Raw genomic sequence first — 18,848 nt, 5'->3', positions numbered from 1 at the left:
ACCAGACACAAAAATAAACTCAAAATGGATGAAAGACCTAAATGTAAGACGGGAAGCCATCAAAATCCTCGAGGAGAAAGCAGGCAAAACCTCTGTGATCTTGGCCACAGCAACTTCTTACTCAACACGTCTCCAGAGGCAAGGGAAACAAAAGCAAAAATGAACTACTGGTACCTCATCAAAAATAAAAAGCTTCTGCACAGAGAAGAAAACAATTAGCAAAACTAAAAGGCAACCGACAGAATGGGAGAAGATATTTGCAAATGATGTATCAGATAAAGGGTTAGTATCCAAAATCTATAAAGAACTTATCAAACTCAACACCCAAAAAACAAATAATCCAGTAAAGAAATGGGCAAAAGACATGAATAGACACTTCTCCAAAGAAGACATCCAGATGGCCAACAGACACATGAAAAAATGCTCAACATCACTCATCATCAGGGAAATACAAATCAAAACCACAATGATATACCACCTGACACCTGTCAGAATGGCCAACATTAACAACTCAGGCAACAACAGATGTTGACGAGGATGAGGAGAAAGAGGATCTTTTTTGCATTGTTGGCGGGAATGCAAGCTGGTGCAGCCACTCTGGAAAACAATATGGAGGTTCCTCAAAAAACTAAAAATAGAACTACCCTATGACCCAGCAATTGCACTACTAGGCATTTATCCACGGGATACAGGTGTGCTGTTTCGAAGGGACACATGCACCCCCATGTTTATAGCAGCACTATCAACAATAGCCAAAGTATGGAAAGAGACCAAATGTCCCTCGATGGATGAATGGACAAAGAAGATGTGGTATATATATGCAATGGAGTATTACTCGGCCATGAAAAAAATGAAATCTTGCCATTTGCAGCTATGTGGATGGAACTGGAGGGTATTACGCTAAGTGAAATGAGTCAGTCAGAGAAAGACAAAAATCATATGACTTCACTCATATGAGGATTTTAAGAGACAAAACAGATGAACATAAGGGAAGGGAAACAAAAATAATATAAAAACAGGGAGGGGGACAAAACAGAAGAGACTCATAAATATGGAGAACAAACAGAGGGTTACTGGAGGGGTTGTGGGAGGGGGGATGGGCTAAATGGGTAAGGGCACTAAGGAATCTACTCCTGAAATCAGTATTGCACTATATGCTAAGTAATTTGGATGTAAGTTAAAAAAAAAAAAAAAAAAAAAAAAAGCATAGACAGAGGAAAAAAAAAAAAAAGAGGGACTAAGGGTCAACAATGGCACATCCTTCCCTCCTCTCAGTACGCTGGTCTCTCCCAATAGATGCTTCCTTAAGGACAGTGAGTTCTGGATCCTATTCCACTTTATCCAATCAATTGCAGCCATCAATGGGATAATAGGTCTCACCAGGTTACCTTTAACGCCTCCACATTTGTGTCTCGCACTCCGTAGGCGATCTAAGTAACTGATAATACAGGAACTCCTACAGACTCCCTAATTCGTGTTATCAGGGGCTTACAGCTCAGCACAAGGCCCCGCTCTGTTTCTTCCGTGACCGCTTCGAAGAGTGTCATTTCCATCTTGGCCACAAGGTGGAGCCCACCTACTTTGGGACATCAGGTCACGACCCCGGAAGCATATCCTCCCCGTCCCCAACCGAGATGGCGGCAGCGGCGGCCAGGTGGGTGCTGTTGCCTGCGGCCCGGCGGCGGCTTTGGGGTTTCACGGAGAGGCTTCTGGTTGGAGGCGCTGCCAGGAGGGTGAGCTTCTTTCCACTTGTCTGGGTGTCGCTTGAGACACGGCCTTTGCCGCCGGACCCCGCGCGGCGGAGCTGAGTCACGGGCCGCCGGCCCAGCGGCGGAGTCGGCGCCCCACACTCCCACGGCGCGTGGGGAACCAGGGGGCAGGGGATGCTGAATGCCCGCTGGGGATGAGCTGGCCTTGGTCACCCGCCGCGCGTGACCTGCTAGTGAAGCGTGGGATGACACTGGTTGCTGGCGCCTTTCCCGGCAGTTGCCCAGGAGTCGTAAAGAGTGCGTGTTGATTACTAAAAGCACAGTGGTTGCAAATGGGGAGAAATTAAAAAGTGAGACGAGAGTTCTTTTTGTCTAAGGCCGAGTTTCATCCTCAGCTGTGCTTCCTGCGAACCCCGGAGTAGCCAAAGGAAAGTTTTGTCTGTGTATATATTTTTCTCATGATAACCTCTAGCTTTCTCCAAGGTATATGGGAGGGACTTTAACGTGTGTTTAAAGGAAAAGAAAAATTGCCGACAGGCGAATGGTCCGTAGTCAACAAATCTTTCAGCCAGGGTAGATCTTGAGCATCTGCCCTTCTTCCTATCTTCTGTTTTTCTACCTTTTCCAAAACGTATTGCTTTTCTTGAACAGTGAAAACCTAAATCTCATTCCTTTATAGTGTATACATATTTTTACATTTTTCTCTCCCTTCATTGTCTCCCCCATCCCCTATTTCCTCTATAATGAATATTAAGCTTTTCTAGGAGAGGTACTGAAGTAAAAACAGTTTCTCTCTGTGTAATGATAATAACTGCTTGTTTTCCCTAAGGTGAAGGCATGTTTGCAGGCTTGTTGCGGGCTTTAGGAGAGTGGTTAAGGAAAGTTCCTAAGCCAAGCAAAGGGGTGGGTCTCATTGGAACAAAAGTTAAAATCAGAATAGTGATGTTTTGCTTCCTCTCTCCCACTCCTTCACCCCCAACCAGTCATTATATTTTGGAGGGAACAGATGGAGAAATACACAGGCTGCTACACAGGTTGTTCTGAATGTTCCTGAAACGCGAGTAACGCGTTTGGACAACGGACTCAGAGTGGCCTCTGAAGACTCTGGGCTCTCAACATGCACCGTAAGTGATTCCAGCAACCACTGTTTAATTGTTAGGCACTTAGGAAAGGGCAGATGTTTATTTTAATCTAAGCTTTTTGTTGGATGGTGGTTGAAAAATAGGGGCAGTTCTTTGGCCTTGACAGGTGACTCTCATTTGTGAATCTTTCTTCCAGTGATACTTCCATACTGGATCTATATGTACTTTGTTTAAGGGTCTGCATCTGGTTCCTGCAGCCAGTTGTGTTGTTTGTTAGTAGTGTTGATAATGAAAGAAGTACCTTCTCTAGGCTACTCTGTGCCAGCTGTTTTTGCATATATTGTCTTATGTGATCTTTAATTTTTAAACTTTTTTTTTTTTAAAGTAATTGCTACATCCAACGTGGGGCTCAAACTTACAACCCCAAGATCAGTAGTCAGATGCTCCACTGACTGAGCCAGCCAGGTGTCCTCTATTTGATTTTTAAAATAGTTCTTTGTAGTAGGCACCAGCACACCCATTTTACAATTAAGGGTCAAGTTCAGAGAAGTTAAATGGTTTTGTTCAAGTCACACAGCTAATACATGACAGAGCCAGGATTTGAACCTAGATTTTTCTGACAGTCTCTGATGTTCTTCTGTATATTATAGTTGTTAATTGGCTGTAGTAACAAGGGGCTTAAAATCTGGGTCCTCCATGAAACTGGCAAGTAGTATTTTAGCACTCACCGGTAGACTGATCATCAACATTTTTAAATCTCCTAGTTCTTAGGAATGTGTTGTCAATCCACTCAAGTCAAGAAAACTTTAGTGCTAAGACTGGAAAGCATTTGTTTAAAAAAAAAAAAAAAAAAAAGGAAGGAGACTGCTCCCTGTATACCTCTGTCCCCCCAGAAGAAAGAAAGTGATGTTTTATTTAATTTTTTCTTGATTGTATTCAGGTTGGGCTCTGGATTGATGCCGGAAGTCGGTATGAAAATGAGAAGAATAATGGCACAGCTCACTTTTTGGAGCATATGGCTTTCAAGGCAAGTTGTAAGACTTTATAAAAAAGCATTTTCTTTAAGAGCCATTAAGTACAATATCTCATTCTAAGGGAAGGAGAACTACTTCAGTAGTATAGTATAATTTATTTATTTTAATCTTTTCTTCTTTCCAGAATAATTACCTGAAATACTGACAGTTGTTCTGTAGAGTTGATGTCAGGGTCATCTGAAAGTATACACCACTGATGCACTTTAGGAATCAGATTTGGTCCTTGCATGAAACTGACATGGCTTTTGTCCTCATATTCATTGCCTGAAGTCCTTAGAATAGATGAGAGATAAAGGAAGGTATCATAATTTTCTTTTCTGTTTCAGGGCACCAAAAAGAGATCCCAGTTAGATCTGGAACTTGAGATTGAAAACATGGGTGCTCATCTCAATGCCTATACCTCCAGAGAGCAGACTGTATATTATGCCAAAGCATTCTCTAAAGATTTGCCAAGAGGTATTGTTATTATGTACACTGCAGATAGGTAATTTTCACAAGAGTTCAAAAATAACCTAGTACTGGTTTTATTATGTCTGTTGTGAAACCCCCAGAAATGTGAAAAAAATGAACCAAACTATGTGGGGGAGGTGGGTACCTATTTTTTCCTCCAAATATGACAAATGATATCAAACAGTTGTAGGCTGCGAGACTTGTGCCGACCTGGCTTAGTCAGTTGAATGTCTGACTTTTGTTTTTGGCTCAGGTCATGATCTCAGGGTTATGGGATTGAATCTCATATTGGGCTTCATGCTTGGTATGGAGCCCGCTTAGGATTCTCATTCTCTCTCCCTCCCTCCCCCCTCCCTCTCCTCCCTCCCTCCCCCCCCTCTCCTCCCTCCCTCCCCCCCTCTCCCCCTCTCTCCCTCCTTCCCTCTCCCCCTCTCCCCCTCCCTCCCTCTCCCCCTCTCCCCCTCCCTCCCTCTCCCCCCTCCCTCCTTCTCCCCCCTCCCTCCCTCTCCCCCCTCCCTCCCCCTCCTTCTCCCTCCCTCCCCCTCCTTCTCCCTCCCTCCCTCTGACAGTCTCTGATGTTCTGTATATTATAGTTGTTAATTGGCTGTAGTAACATAAGGGGCTAAAAATCCCTCTCCCTCTACCTCACTCTATATCTTTCCCTCTTTTTTCCCCACTCCCCCTCTGTCCTTTCTTCTTGTGCTTTTTCTCTCAAAAAAAAAAAAAAGTTTTTCTCCAGAGCCATTCCTGTGTAGGGAAATATTTTTAGTTATATCCAGTTTACTGCCTACTTTTTTCCCTCTCACTTTATCACTGTGGACTACTGGGCTTTTTAAAATTTTTATTTTTTTAAATGTTTATTTTTGAAGGGGAGAGAGAGTGCGAGTGGGGGAGGGGTAGAGAGAGAGGGAGACACAGAATCTGAAGCAGGCTCCAGGCTCTGAGCTGTCAGCACAGAGTCCAACATGGGGTTTGAACTCCTGAACCCTGAGATCATGACCTGAGCCAAAGCTGGACGCTTAACCAACTGAGCCACACAGGCATTCCTACTGGGCTTTTTTTTTTTTTTTTAAACAAAACTCTCTTATCTTTACTGCATTTGCACATTTTAGTTCTTCATCTTGGAGTACACTTCTTTGTTATTTTCCTTTCTATTAATTTTTTAAAAATTCAACTTAGAATTAGAAAACACCTAAGAAAACAGTTCACACATTTCTCCTGGTTGCATCTGGCACCCACTGATGTGTTCTCTGTATCTGAACTTGTTCTGTTTTGTTTGGATTCCACATGCAGAAGATTTGTCTTTTTGTCTGAGGTATTTGTCTTTTTCTGTCTCACTTCATTTTGCATGATGCCCTGTAAGTCCATCCTTGTTGTAGCAGATGACAAGATTTCATTCTTTTTTTGTGGTTGAATAATAGTCCATTATAGAATATTGCATTCCACAGTTTCTTTATCCATTCTTCCACTGATGGACACAGAGGTTGTTTCCATATCTTGGCTATTATAAATAATATGCTGCAGTAAACATGGGGGTGCATAGATCTTTCTGAGTTAGTGTTTTCATTTTCTTTGGATAAATACCTAGAAGTGGAATTGCTGGGTCTTCTAGTATCTTTTATTTTTAGTTTTTTTTAAGGAATCTCTGTACTTTTACAAAGTAATTGCACCAATTTACAGTCCCACCAACAGTACACAAAGGTTTCCCTTTCTTCATATCCTTGTCAGTACTTGTTACTTTGTCTTTTTTGTTAATAGTGATTCTGATAGGTGTCAGGTGTTATCTCATTGTGGTTTTGATTGGCGTTTCCCTGATGATGAATGATGTTGAGCATCTTTTCTTGTGCTTTTTGGCCATCTGTCATCTTTGGAAAAATGTTTATTGATACCTTCCCATTTTGTTTTAAGTGTTTTTTGTTTTTTTTTTTTTTTTTAAGTTTATTTTGAGAGCAAGAATGTGTGATTATGAGTAGGGGAGGGGCAGAGAGAGAGAATCCCAAGCTCAGGGCTCAACTCATGAACCGTGGGATCATGACCTGAGCCGAAATCAAGAGTTGGACATTTAACCAACTGAACCACCCAGGTGCCCCTTGATTATACATCAATATAGGTGTATTACAAATTTTTTTAAGTTTATTTATTTTGAGAGAGAGAATTGGAGCATGGCTAGGGGAGGGGGAGAGAGGGAGAGAGAGAGAGTGAGAGAGAATGAGAATGAGAATCCCAAGCAGTCTCTGTACCAGCAGCATGGAGCCTGACTCGGAGTTTGAACTCATGAACCATGAAATCATAACCTGGGCCAAAACCAAGAGTCAGGTGATTTACGAACTGAGCCATCCAGGTGCCCCACTGTATTACAAATTGAATACATGTATTGGAATACTAATACACATAATATATTAACAAGATTTTTTTTAAATGTCTATTTTTGAGAGGGAGTGCGAATGAGTGTGAGTGGGGGAGGGGCAGAGAGAGAGAGGGAGACACAGAATGTGAAGCAGGCTCCAGGCTCTAGGCTCTAGGCTCTGAGCTGTCAGCACAGACGCTAATGCAGGTCTTGAACTAATGAACCGGGAGATTATGACCTGAGCCAAAGTTGGATGCTTAACTGACTGAGCCACCCAGGCGCCCGTTAATACACATAATATTAAATATACATTAAAAAGAAAGATTCTAATTAAAACATAAACTCCAGGAAATACGAACTTCCACTTGAGCAAATACTGTCTAGACTACCAATCCCGTATTACAAGAGAGTCTTCACACGGGATTCCTTATCCTTCTATCTGTCTTTGGCCTTTTCATCACCCGTCATGGCTTTTGGTTCTTATGTGGACAGAGTTTTTTATTTGGTTTTATAGTTTTTCCCTTTGGTCATGATCTCTGCAACCGGCTTGCTTTGGTCTAGCAATCTGTTTCAGCATGTTGGGCAATCTACAGGTAGTTAATTATAGGAGGTCATTGATACTCAAACATAATTGCTTTGGAGACAAGGCCGCTTAAAGCGAATCTAAACAAGGAACAAAAGTTTGCAGTAGAGTAAAAAAAAACTAAAGATTATTCATGTTTTATATTTGTTAAAATTTAGATTGTGATTGCAACTATGTACTAGTTCTTTTTTTTTTTTTTTTTTAATTTATTTACTATTGAGAGCACGTGAGAAGGGGAGGGTCGGAGACAGGGAAAGAGAGATTCCCAAGTAGGCTCCCCACTGATACCACTGAACCAGATGTGCGGCTTGAACCTATAAACTTTAAGATCATGACCTGAGCTGAAACCAAGAATTGGACACTTGACCAACTGAACCACCCAGATGCCCCTGTATGAATTCTTTTTTTTTTAATTATTGCTATTTTTTTTAATGTTTATTTTTATTTTTATTTATTTATTTATTTTTAAAAATTTTTTTTTTTTTTCAACGTTTATTTATTTTTGGGACAGAGAGAGACAGAGCATGAACGGGGGAGGGGCAGAGAGAGAGGGAGACACAGAATCGGAAACAGGCTCCAGGCTCTGAGCCATCAGTCCAGAGCCCGACGCGGGGCTCGAACTCACGGACCGCGAGATCGTGACCTGGCTGAAGTCGGACGCTTAACCGACTGCGCCACCCAGGCGCCCCTAATGTTTATTTTTGAAAGAGCGTGAGCAGGAGAGGGGCAGAAAGAGAGGGAGACAAGAATACGAGGCAGGCTCCAGGTTCTGAGCTGTCAGCGCAGAACCCGACAAGGGGCTCGTACTTATGAACCGCGAGATCATGACCTGAGCCGAAGTCGGACACTTAACCGACTGAGCCACCCAGGCACCCTGCCCCTGTACAAATAGGTTAGGTTTATCCTTTTTGGAGAAGTATGTAATTTTATAGCATCATATAGCATCCTTGAGTTCACTTTGGGCTTTTCGCAAATTAGGGTCATTCTTGTATAAATAATTTGAGGGCTTAATCACTTTTTCCCAAGGGACACTTTTAATCCTTTGATAGCAATAGGTATCTTTTTTGGGATACCTATCCTTTTCTTCACATGTTAACTTTCCATCTCTGTTAGATTATGGCATGTACTGGCTTGTTTGTATAGCAGCATCATTGCTGTGGGGACTAGGGTAGCAAATATTTGGGCACTGTGGATCCTTTGTACCTACCTAGATGTTTTTATATAGAAAATTTTCTGCTTTTTAAAATTTTCATACAGAACACTATACACTTGGGTCATGTTTGAAGTGGTAAAGTCATTACAAGTGTTGTGGAGACCTCGGTTAAATTTAGGAATTTTCCCCAAGTTCTTTACCACAGGGGTTTATATTTTATATTTTTAATTTTAATGGGAGTAAATTTGTTTCTTCCTGGCTTAATCATTTAGTCAAAATTGAATGATGGTCAGTATCATGGTTTCTGATGCTAGTTTAATAGATCTTAATATTGAAAATTAAGACTCTTCGTGTTTCTTGTTTTATTTTTAATTAGCTGTAGAAATTCTTGCTGATATAATACAAAACAGTACATTGGGAGAAGCAGAGATTGAACGTGAACGTGGAGTCATCCTTAGGGAGATGCAGGAAGTTGAAACCAATTTACAGGAAGTTGTTTTTGATTATCTTCATGCCACAGCTTATCAAAATACTGCACTTGGACGGACTATTTTGGGTCCAACTGAAAACATCAAGTAGGTATAATTCTCAAGATTTTTTTGGAGAAAAAATGATGAGTTTTGAAAATTCAGAAATATTTCAAAACATAATGTTTCCTCCCTGATAATCTGAATGAAATTGTAGTTAGCTATATTTTGGCCCCATCTAACTCCCAGGTGTCTGGGCTCTTGGATAGTACTGAAATAACAAGTGACGGTATCGGCTCTTTGTTCTTGATACAGGATAGGTGAAATTCTTCATCTTTTGTTGATACTTGTTGTCTGTATCCTATTTCTGACTGCATTTAACTTAGAGTATTTTTAACGTCCAATTTAATTTCAGGTATATTATATAAAGATCTGTGCTTTTTAGTTTCCTTTTATATCGCTTTTCTTTCTCCATTACAGATCTATAAATCGTAAGGACTTGGTGGATTACATAACCACACATTATAAGGGGCCAAGAATAGTACTTGCTGCTGCTGGAGGTTAGTCGATTTACATTTCTGTAACTGAATGATGAATCACAAAATTCTGCTTCTGAAACCAATACTACACTATATATATATATGTTAACTAACTTGAATCTAAATAAAAAATAAGTAAATAAATTTCTGTAACTGTTTTAAACACAGTCATAGAATGATGCACTTACTAGTTTGATCCTGTTGGGAGAGGTCCTGGGGTTTTTTATTTAAAGAGCAAATTGTTGAGTATGCTATTTAAAGGGAATGTGGAGCACTGGAAATAGACTTTCTCCTCTTCAGTAGAAGCGGAGGTTAAAAAAACCCATTAAAAAAACAGAAAAACTTACAGATGTGAGTGTACACACATAACTTGCAAGGGCACATGAGCGAACTGGGAGATAATGACATTTGAAAGATAGTGTACTAGAGTATGGGAATCTCTTGAGATTTTAAATTATTTCTTGAGAACCAACTTCATCTTCGGTCAGGCATGAATTGGATATGTTACATTGTTCATTCTTTGATTTGTTCATTCAGTAGCTCTACTAATTACTGAGAAGGGGAACTGTGCAGGGAGCTGAGAGTGTTTAAAGGGAATCCAACTATGTGAGTGGCTTCAGGGCAAGGCTTCCTTGGGGATGTTTGAAGCCAGTGAAAGAAAATTTACGTTAGATTCTGCTGGATTTCATGGCAGTCTGAATTTAGGCAAACAGTACATTTTATTGGTTTCCAGTTTTGTTTTCACTTTGTCTTTTTAGGGCAAAACAACGATAGATGGAGTTTTCTTTTGTGTAAATTTAATTTTTGTCTTTAGAAATGACAATAAATTAAAATTCTAGTTGCCCTAGTTAGACTTGTGAACTAATTACTTGGGAATGATGGAGAAAATGAATATGAGGGTTAAATACCTTTAACAGTTTATTCATTAGGCTCTCAAGCTAAATCATATTACCTTTGTAATAGCGTCAGTGCACTCTGAAATTCTCTTGTGTAACAGTGTTTCTAAAATGGATGGTGCCGACTGGGGGTCCACATTTGAAACTGCCTCAGAACAGGAAGACTTAGGCCTCAATGACCACACTGGGAGGTCTCCGCCATGGTCGTTGGCACATGGACACAACGGGGTTGTTGTTTTTTTTTTTTTTTTTTTTGTAATTCATAGGTTCATTTCGACCTTGCTGAAGTACAGTTAATGGCTTGTCCTGTATTAATTAGTATTTTGTCTTTTTAGTACATAAGTTATGATGAGCGTTACAAACAATGGCATCTTAAAATCAATGAAAAAGACCAGACCTAGCTTCATTAAAAAATTTACTGGCTCCCCTGCCTTCTGCATGAGGAGAAGTAAAGGTGTGGGAGCAGGAGCTATCTGGAATGTCTAATCAGGAGGGCAGTAGGTGAAGTTGTTAAAGCAGTGGAAGTTGGTGTTACCAGGTGCTGAGAACTGTGTGCGTGTTCATGGTTTTTCTCTCTCTGGTTGTCATTCTTGGACCACCAGGGTTTCCCGTTGTTTTGTTACTGTCTGGATTGGTATCCGAGGTGGCTCTCCTAGACAGTGCTTCTGAAAACACACGGTCTTGTTTTATACCACAGATTTGTTTGGAAAATAATGGGTGTAAGTTGTGCTTTTACATTCTAAAGGAATGTTTCATATAAATAACATGACAGTATTTGTAAAAGCACTTGCACATGTCTAAGTTTGTTTCCTAAGTTTATCCTTGTGTTTAAGAATCCTTCATTGACTGAATCTGTTTGGGTCATGAGTTTGGATTAGTAACGTGTTTTTTTGTTTTTTTGAGCGAGGTAGAGGATCCAAGTGAGTGAGGGGCGGAGAGAGAAGAGGGAAAGAGAGAATCCCATGATGGGGAGGGGGGACAGAGAGAGAGAGAGAGAGAAGCAGCGTTCATCTGAGGTGGGGCTCAAACCCACCACCTGTGAGATTATGATCTGAGCCGAAGTCAGATGCTTAACCAACTGAGCCACCCAGGTGCCCCTAGAATCTAAGTAATCCTTAAGTTTTGGATGGCCAGCAGTGAATATTTGGATAGCTCTGGATTTATTCAGAAATTTAGATGAAATTCTTTTGAATTTTGACTGCTGCATTCTGATAGCAGAGCTCAGAGAACAAAGCATATTTATGTACCCAGCCTTCTTTAAATTAGAGCTCATGTTCATATTCTTTTTACTTTAAAAAAATTACTGAAAAGGGGCTTTTTGCTAGTTTGCATTCTAGGACCTTGAGTAACTTAATGTAACAGGATTTTATATAGAATGTATTTTCCAGCTGTTTTCTTATCCTCAGCTGTGAATTTGTTGGTATGTTAATTGTTCTACAGACTGAGCTGTGCAACCCCAAGCCTGTAACAGCAGGGCAAGTATGCTGTCAGCTCACTCTGAAGTGGCTTTCAGTGAGTGCGAGTAGATCTTGTGTAACTTTGATCACATGATACCACCTTGAGCTTATTGTAAAGTTTGGCAGTTATTGGTCTGCTGTAGATTGTACTGCTACTAGATGTATGAAATATTTTCCTTCAATTTAGGAGTTTCCCATGATGAACTGCTTGAGTTAGCCAAGTTTCATTTTGGTGACTCTTTGTCCACACACAAAGGAGAAATACCAGCTCTGCCTCCCTGCAAATTCACAGGAAGTGAGGTAGGGCAAGCCTCCTTAGCTAGTATTTAGCCCTTTGGGTTTCTTGGGTTGTATTTATGAATGAGTGTACAAAATGTGCTTATTTTTAACAGGAGTAAAATGAAAGAAACCAGAGGCTTAAATTGAAACATAGAAAAAGGGAAAAGGATGGATTCATTTGCTTATAGTCCATATTATTTAACCACTTAAACTTTTCTGATAAGGAAACAAGGTTTTGAGGGGAATGTGATAATTTGGTCTTCTTGTGCTTTTTCTTTGACACTGTGCCCAGTTATGTATTGTGAGCTATAAAAGTGTTTCTATTTTTAAAACTCCCCAAATTTTGATTTTCACATCAGGTTTATTCTTCATTAAGTTCTGCCCACAGTACACTTCTGGGAGTAGCTGTTAGAGCCAGAACTTGCAGAGAATCTGCTACTTGTCAGCTGTAGCCATAAGTCTCGTTCGGAGGCCTAGTTTGCCACATTAGGGATGGTGCTCGAAGGAAATCTATCAAAAGTGGTCTGATGTTGGCAAATGCATAGAACTGTAGCATTGGTAGGACAAAAATAAGCTTTGTGTCCCTGTTAGAAAATAGACAGTTGTGTCACGATTAGAAATTAGAATGTTCCTGATTTCTGCCAGTGAAATAATGCAGTCCTTTTTGACCAGGTAACCATCTGGTGGCTATGTATGTAGTTTTTTTTTGTTTGTTTTGTTTTTAAGTGTTTGAGAGCAAACATACACATGTGGGGTGGGGGGGGGGGTGGGCAGAGAGGAGAGAGAGAATGCAGAATGCACAAACTGTGAGATGATCACCTGAGTCAAAGTCAAGAGTCAGACACTCAACTGACTAAGCCACCCAGGTGCCCCTGTAGTATTTCAATTGCAGATCTTTTGGTGAAGTTTTCTTTCCAGAACTCAAGAAATCTTTCTGGATTAGACTGTTCAATGTAATGAGGCATGATGTGTTTCTTTCCTGTTAAGCCTGTTACACAGTGGCAGTCTCCCCCCCCCCCCCCCCCCCCCCCCCCCCCCGTTTATTTTGAGAAAGAGAGGGTGTAATTATAATTAGCAGGGCAGGGGCAGAGAGGGGGAGGGAATCCCAAGCAGGCTCCGCACTGTCAGCACAGAGCCTGACGCGGGGCTCAATCTCCCAAACTGAGATCATGACCTGGGCTGAAACCAAGAGTCGAACGCTTAAATGACTGAGGCATCCAGGCACCCCCTATACACAGGCAGTCTTCACTAGAGTTGTGCTTTCTTTGTTTTAACTAGATTCGAGTGAGGGATGACAAGATGCCTTTGGCACATCTTGCAATAGCTGTTGAGGCTGTTGGTTGGGCACATCCAGATACAATATGTCTCATGGTTGCAAACACACTGATTGGCAACTGGGATCGCTCTTTTGGAGGAGGAATGGTAAGTGATTTTAAGAATAATTTTCCATAATAAATGTCAAGGCAGAACTCTGTCTTGTGAATGGACTTTTAAAATACAGACTGATCCTGGAGTGCATCCTGGGCTGGGAAAGATTTTTGTGTGTGTCCTAAGTATGTAAGTTGGATAATTAGCAAAATTTGAAGAAGGATAGAATTCACTAATAGTACCATTATCAGTGTTAATATTCTAGTTTTAATAATTGTTTTGATGTTAATCTCCTTGGGTTTTAGAAGTGTACACAAAACATCACATCTCTTAAACAGTTGAAAAAATATGTTAAAGAGGAGGATAAAGCAAACATGGTAAAATAACAGTTGTTAGAGAATTTGGATAAAGGAATTCCTCATACTGTTTTTGTACCTTTTCTGTCTGAAATTACTTCAAAATATAAAGGATGTTTGTACTCAAGGATTTCAACAAAATATACTTCATATAAACATCGTAGGCTTCACATGCAATAGAATTTGAAATCTTTAAGCATACACAGCGAGGAGTCCTACAAATTGGGTTGGTAACGGGAATGAATTATTTTAGAATTGGTGCAGCTGCTATGTTAATTACAAGGATTCATTGCTTTTACGTTGTGAATTTCTCTGGGGGTACGCTGGGCTGGTGAGAGAAGTATTGTTCTTAGTCTCATTGAATTTTAACTTCATACTGAGATGCCGCTAGATAAAACGGAGACACAGTTTCTCAGGGCATTCACTATTTGCCACAGAACTCATTTTGCTTTCTGGTAATTTGGGCACGTATACCTACGGTTCTCCTGGACAATTTTTTTCGTTACAGAATCTATCTAGTAAGCTGGCCCAGCTCACCTGTCACGGCAACCTCTGTCATAGCTTCCAGTCTTTCAACACGTCCTACACAGATACAGGATTATGGGGCATCTATATGGTTTGTGAACCGGCCACCATTGCAGATATGCTACATGTTGTTCAGAAAGAATGGTGAGAAAATAAATCTTGTTTAGAATTCACACTGTTTTTAAGTTTACGTATTTATTTTGAGAGAGAGCGAGCAGGGGAGAGGCAGAAAGAGGGAAAGAATCCAAGCAGGCACAATGTCAGCACAGAGCCCAACACAGGGCTGTCTCACAAACCATGAGATCATGACCTGTGCTGAAATCAAGAGTTGGACACGTGACCAACTAGGGCACCCAGGCATCCCTAGAATTCATGTTTTTACACTGTTGACTAGTTTTGATGGTGATAACTAGCATTTAGTCAAGAGAAGACTAAATAGGGGCGCCTGGGTGGCTCAGTCGGTTAAGCATCCGACTTCAACTCAGGTCACGATCTCGCAGTCTGTGAGTTCGAGCCCTGCGTCGGGCTCTGGGCTGATGGCTCAGAGCCTGGAGCCTGTTTCGGATTCTGTGTCTCCGTCTCTCTCTGACCCTCTCCCATTCATGCTCTGCCTCGGTCTCAAAAAACATTAAAAAAAAAAATTAACTAAATAGCTGGTTGCCATGTTTTTAAAGATCACAGATGTTTAAGTCTCATGTGAAGTTGACTTAGAGAAAATTCTTAATCTTTAAGAAGGTTACTTCAGAAAGAAGTTCCTAAAGTTTTGCAAGTTACCTGGTTTGAATGGTGGTGTTATGCAAATCTGAAGTTGCCATTGCTAAAGAAAAATGTATTGTTTTACTCAGAACCACTGCCCTTGAAGCAGGAAGTTCCTCTCCTCCACCATTCTTAAATGGCTTGTATGTCTCTAAAGCTCCTCAATGGGGTGTAATTGTTAATCAGTAGGTATAAGTCAGCTGGATTCTTGTGAGAACCTAGTGGTCCACTAACCTCTCTCTTCTAGCAGATCAGATCCTAGTATGAGGATTAGTGAAGTCTCAAAGTGATGGTAGCATGTCTCAAAATGTGGTCAGCCTACCTTTGTGTTGTATCGAACCTCTGTCTGCAATCATACTATGGTTAAGAAAAATTAATACCAGGATAAGAATCAGTATTATTTCAGGGGTGCTGGGTGGCTCAGTCAGTTAAGCCTCCAATTTTGACTCTGGTCATGATCTCGCAGTTCGTGAGTTCAAGCCCCGCGTGGGGCTCTGTGCTGAAAGCTCAGAGCCTGGAGCCTGCTTCGGATTCTGTGTCTCCCTCTCTCTACCCATCCCCTGCTCACGCTATCTCAAAAATAAACAAACATTTAAAAAAAAAAAGTGAAAAGCATCAGTATTTTAGCTTTTGTGTACCTATTGGGATCATTAATAACTTTTCACTAAGTTGAAATCATAATTATGTGTATGGTGTGGAATAATATGTATAGTGTCTTTAAGTCATTAACTCAAAAAGTCATTTTCAAACTACTTCACATTTTGATTTGGTTTTAGGATGCGACTCTGCACAAGTGTAACAGAAAGCGAAGTTGCACGAGCCAAAAATCTTCTGAAAACAAACATGTTGTTGCAACTTGATGGTAAGAATAAAGACCTAAGTTCTATTTTCATATGGTTGATCAATATTCCAGTACCTAAGTGTTTCCTCCTCTTGTAAACAGGTTCCACTCCAATCTGTGAAGATATTGGCAGGCAAATGTTATGCTATAACAGAAGAATTCCCATCCCTGAGCTTGAAGCAAGAATTGATGTAAGTAGTGTTTAGACACTGTGAGGCTTGTACAAAAGTTCCTTGTGACAAAGCTGAAAATAGGTGTCCTAAATTCCTGCTTTAGTTCTAAAAAGTTCCAGGTACAGAATGTGTCTTTACTATGAAAAGCTCCGAATGCTAGTTATCTTCTCTATTTCAGGCTGTAAATGCAGAGATAATCCAAGAAGTGTGCACCAAATATATTTATGATAAGAGTCCAGCTCTTGCTGCTGTTGGTAAGCCTGGCTCCTTTTCTTTGAAGTACAGGGTGCCTAATGCCTAAGTACTTGTCTTTTATTCAGTTTTAACTGTTTGTCTTTTAATCCTTAGGTCCCATTGAGCAACTGCCAGACTTTAACCAGATTCGCAGTAACATGTGCTGGCTTCATGATTAAAATGCTCCTAATCAACATATTTCGACCATATATATTTATACAGCTAACAGATCTGCAAGTTTTAAGCTACCAGTCCCTCGAGAAAAAAAATATACTTGAAAATTTGAATGAAATACTGCATCAGACTTTGAAAGGCTATAAGACCACCACAGCGAATGGTAGATAGCACGCTTTGAAATTATCACTTGAAATAGAATTTTAAGAATGAAAATTTGTACAATATTTTCAGTTTTATTATAAAAATGCACACACAACAAAGATTGTCAGAAGTCATTTCTTGGCTCTACTTGCATTCAGCACTTGCTCTTGGGCAGCTTTCTTTGCTTTTACCATCTCGACGAGTTCCTAGGAAGGGAGAAAGGTGTTAGAAATTGTCAGAATTTGCATACTTTTCTGGTGTTTAGTTTGGCAGAAGTATGTAAAACATTGAAATTAGGTAAATCTGTATATTATGATTACCACCAAAAAGGCTGATTTTACTAGCCGCCAGAGTTGGAAAGCTTTCTTGTAAGACTGACCCTCACAACTACTGTGGTGGTGACATCACACACACACAAATAGATGGTAACGGAATTTATAAACACTAAATACTACCTTATATCGCTTCATGCAGTCCTTCTTTGTCCTGCCAGGCACTGCTTCTGCTATTTTCTCCCATCTTTCAGGGGTATTTACTGGGTACGTTTTCAAAGCCTGCTCCAGAAGTTTCTGTTCTTCTGTCGTCCAAGGGGTAAAATCTGTGCATGGACCTGTTTAAGAAAAATTTTTATTTGATAAATCTCATCCTGATAGAAAATTCTGTTGCAACACCTTTCCAGATAAATCTTTTGGTGCACAGGTATCTTGGTAAGTGGCCATTCAGATCTGTGGTAATTTTGAACAGATTTTTAGAGATGACACACATAAAAGCCTCTCAAATAAGAGAAAAAAACTCGGAGATCTAGCTCACATCCCCAAAAATCTCTCAAGGCTTTTTTTTTTTTTTTAAGTAAATCGGAAATACCTATTATAATGCTGATCTCTTCCAACCTAATAATAATCTTACCAGACTGGTTCAAAAACACAAGTGTAAATGATAACTCATAAGGAAGCTGCCTGACAGTTAAACTTTTAGGCCGATGAGACCCTGAAAAACATTTTCAGTTTACACTGGAAGAAAGAGCCTAGGAAAATTAAGCCAAGTGCCCAAAGTTTCAGTGTAGAGGCAAGGTGACATTAGATTCTGTGTTCCAGTGTGGCATTTTCAACACATTTCTTGCAGAACCAATGCTAATAAGAACCTCTACTAAACTAACCCCTTTATGCTTGACAAGACCTCTCAACATGTATCAGAAACAAATATAGGTCTAAGACTGTAAGTATTACACATCCCATTTGTAGGAAAATGTTAAATAGTTAAAAACCTGGATGTAGTCCGCTTTCAAATTCCAGGGAAGCCCTCAGTGGAATTTCCTTTCATTGGTCTGAGGCCCACATTTAACACCATGGATTTCTCTCTTGGAAAAAAGATGGAGGGCATAAAAGGAGGAGAATAAACCCCTTTAGAAGTGCCTTCCAAGTGTTTTGTAACTTGCTTTTGTTACTTAAAAAAAAAAAAAAATAATGCCCGGCCTAGACCACCCCCCAAAAAAAATCACCTCTGATTTTTATAACACAGTGTGATAAGCCTCTTCTAGTATTTTCAAACTGAAATTTTGGGATAATATACCAGATTAGTAAAAGTGGGACTGTTAGAGGACAGAGGTAGGTTATCACATTGAGTTATTAATCCCAAAACATGCATTTGGAACTGTGATCCGGAAAGCATATTCAAGATTAGTGGCTCAAAAATGCACGAAGTGAAACAGAACTTTTTCCAACTTTGTCAGCCACTCACCATAAGAAAACAAGTCACATCCCAAATGTATATACATGAACAAAAGTTTCACAACTTTGTTTACACTTATGTAAGAGGTGTAATGCTCTCTGATATTTTCTATTCATGACCCACTTAGGGAGTCGCAATTTGGAGTTTGAAACACTGGTCCAGGTTAATCAAATTAGGTAGAACACCTAAGACAATGTCAGCACCCTAATATGTTTTAATATTTTGAAATGATTTCAGAAGAACAAAGAATCCCTGTATATGCCACCGAGATTCCCCAAATGTAAACATTTTCACCATGCCTGCATTTTCTCTGTACATATCAGACATAATTTATTCTGAACCACGTAAGTTGCAGACATGATGCCCCTTTACTTCTTAGCTTTTTCCTTACAAACGACATTTTCTCTCATAATTATAGTGTATTTTCCCAAATCAGGAAATTAACCTTGATAAAATACTATTACCTAGTCCATAGAGCTTATTCAAATTTCAGCTGTCCCCACATCCTTTAATACTGCTTTGTAAAATCTGGTAAACAAAAGAAACCCAGCTC

General features: G+C 40.1%; 2 protein-coding genes across 3 annotated transcripts in view; one reads left to right on the top strand and one right to left on the bottom strand.

Moving 5' to 3' along the window:
• Positions 1-1,602: 1,602 nt before the first annotated feature.
• On the top strand, positions 1,603-16,686 carry PMPCB (peptidase, mitochondrial processing subunit beta). Its single transcript, XM_045494550.1, has 13 exons — positions 1,603-1,733; positions 2,693-2,833; positions 3,732-3,818; positions 4,152-4,281; positions 8,735-8,933; positions 9,306-9,385; positions 11,905-12,017; positions 13,275-13,418; positions 14,229-14,389; positions 15,778-15,863; positions 15,945-16,033; positions 16,194-16,269; positions 16,364-16,686. Exons 1-13 carry the CDS (start codon positions 1,635-1,637, stop codon positions 16,426-16,428), a joined length of 1,470 nt encoding a protein of 489 aa, XP_045350506.1. The 5' UTR covers positions 1,603-1,634; the 3' UTR covers positions 16,429-16,686.
• Positions 16,640-18,848, bottom strand: part of DNAJC2 (DnaJ heat shock protein family (Hsp40) member C2) — a 37,979-nt gene continuing 35,770 nt past the window's right edge. For both annotated transcript variants that reach the window (XM_045494548.1, XM_045494549.1), the window contains 2 exons: positions 17,023-17,177; positions 16,640-16,773 (listed from right to left, as the gene is read on the bottom strand). In XM_045494548.1, coding sequence (XP_045350504.1) covers positions 16,699-16,773; positions 17,023-17,177 — 230 coding nt within the window. In that variant the 3' untranslated portion in view covers positions 16,640-16,698. The remainder of the gene's footprint in view (positions 16,774-17,022; positions 17,178-18,848) is intronic.

The sequence above is a fragment of the Leopardus geoffroyi genome, chromosome A2, assembly GCF_018350155.1.
Source record: "Leopardus geoffroyi isolate Oge1 chromosome A2, O.geoffroyi_Oge1_pat1.0, whole genome shotgun sequence".
In the NCBI taxonomy this organism is placed as follows: domain Eukaryota; kingdom Metazoa; phylum Chordata; class Mammalia; order Carnivora; family Felidae; genus Leopardus; species Leopardus geoffroyi.
The sequence above is the reverse complement of the archived record's forward strand: the minus strand, read 5'-3'. Positions and strand labels throughout refer to the sequence as shown.

Coding starts and splice junctions, on each gene's coding strand:
- PMPCB (XM_045494550.1), top strand. CDS start 1,635: ATGGCGGCAGCGGCGGCCAGGTGGGTGCTGTTGCCTGCGGCCCGGCGG. Junction 2,834..3,731: donor CTGGGCTCTCAACATGCACC/GTAAGTGATTCC, acceptor GATTGTATTCAG/GTTGGGCTCTGGATTGATGC. Junction 3,819..4,151: donor TGGAGCATATGGCTTTCAAG/GCAAGTTGTAAG, acceptor TTTCTGTTTCAG/GGCACCAAAAAGAGATCCCA.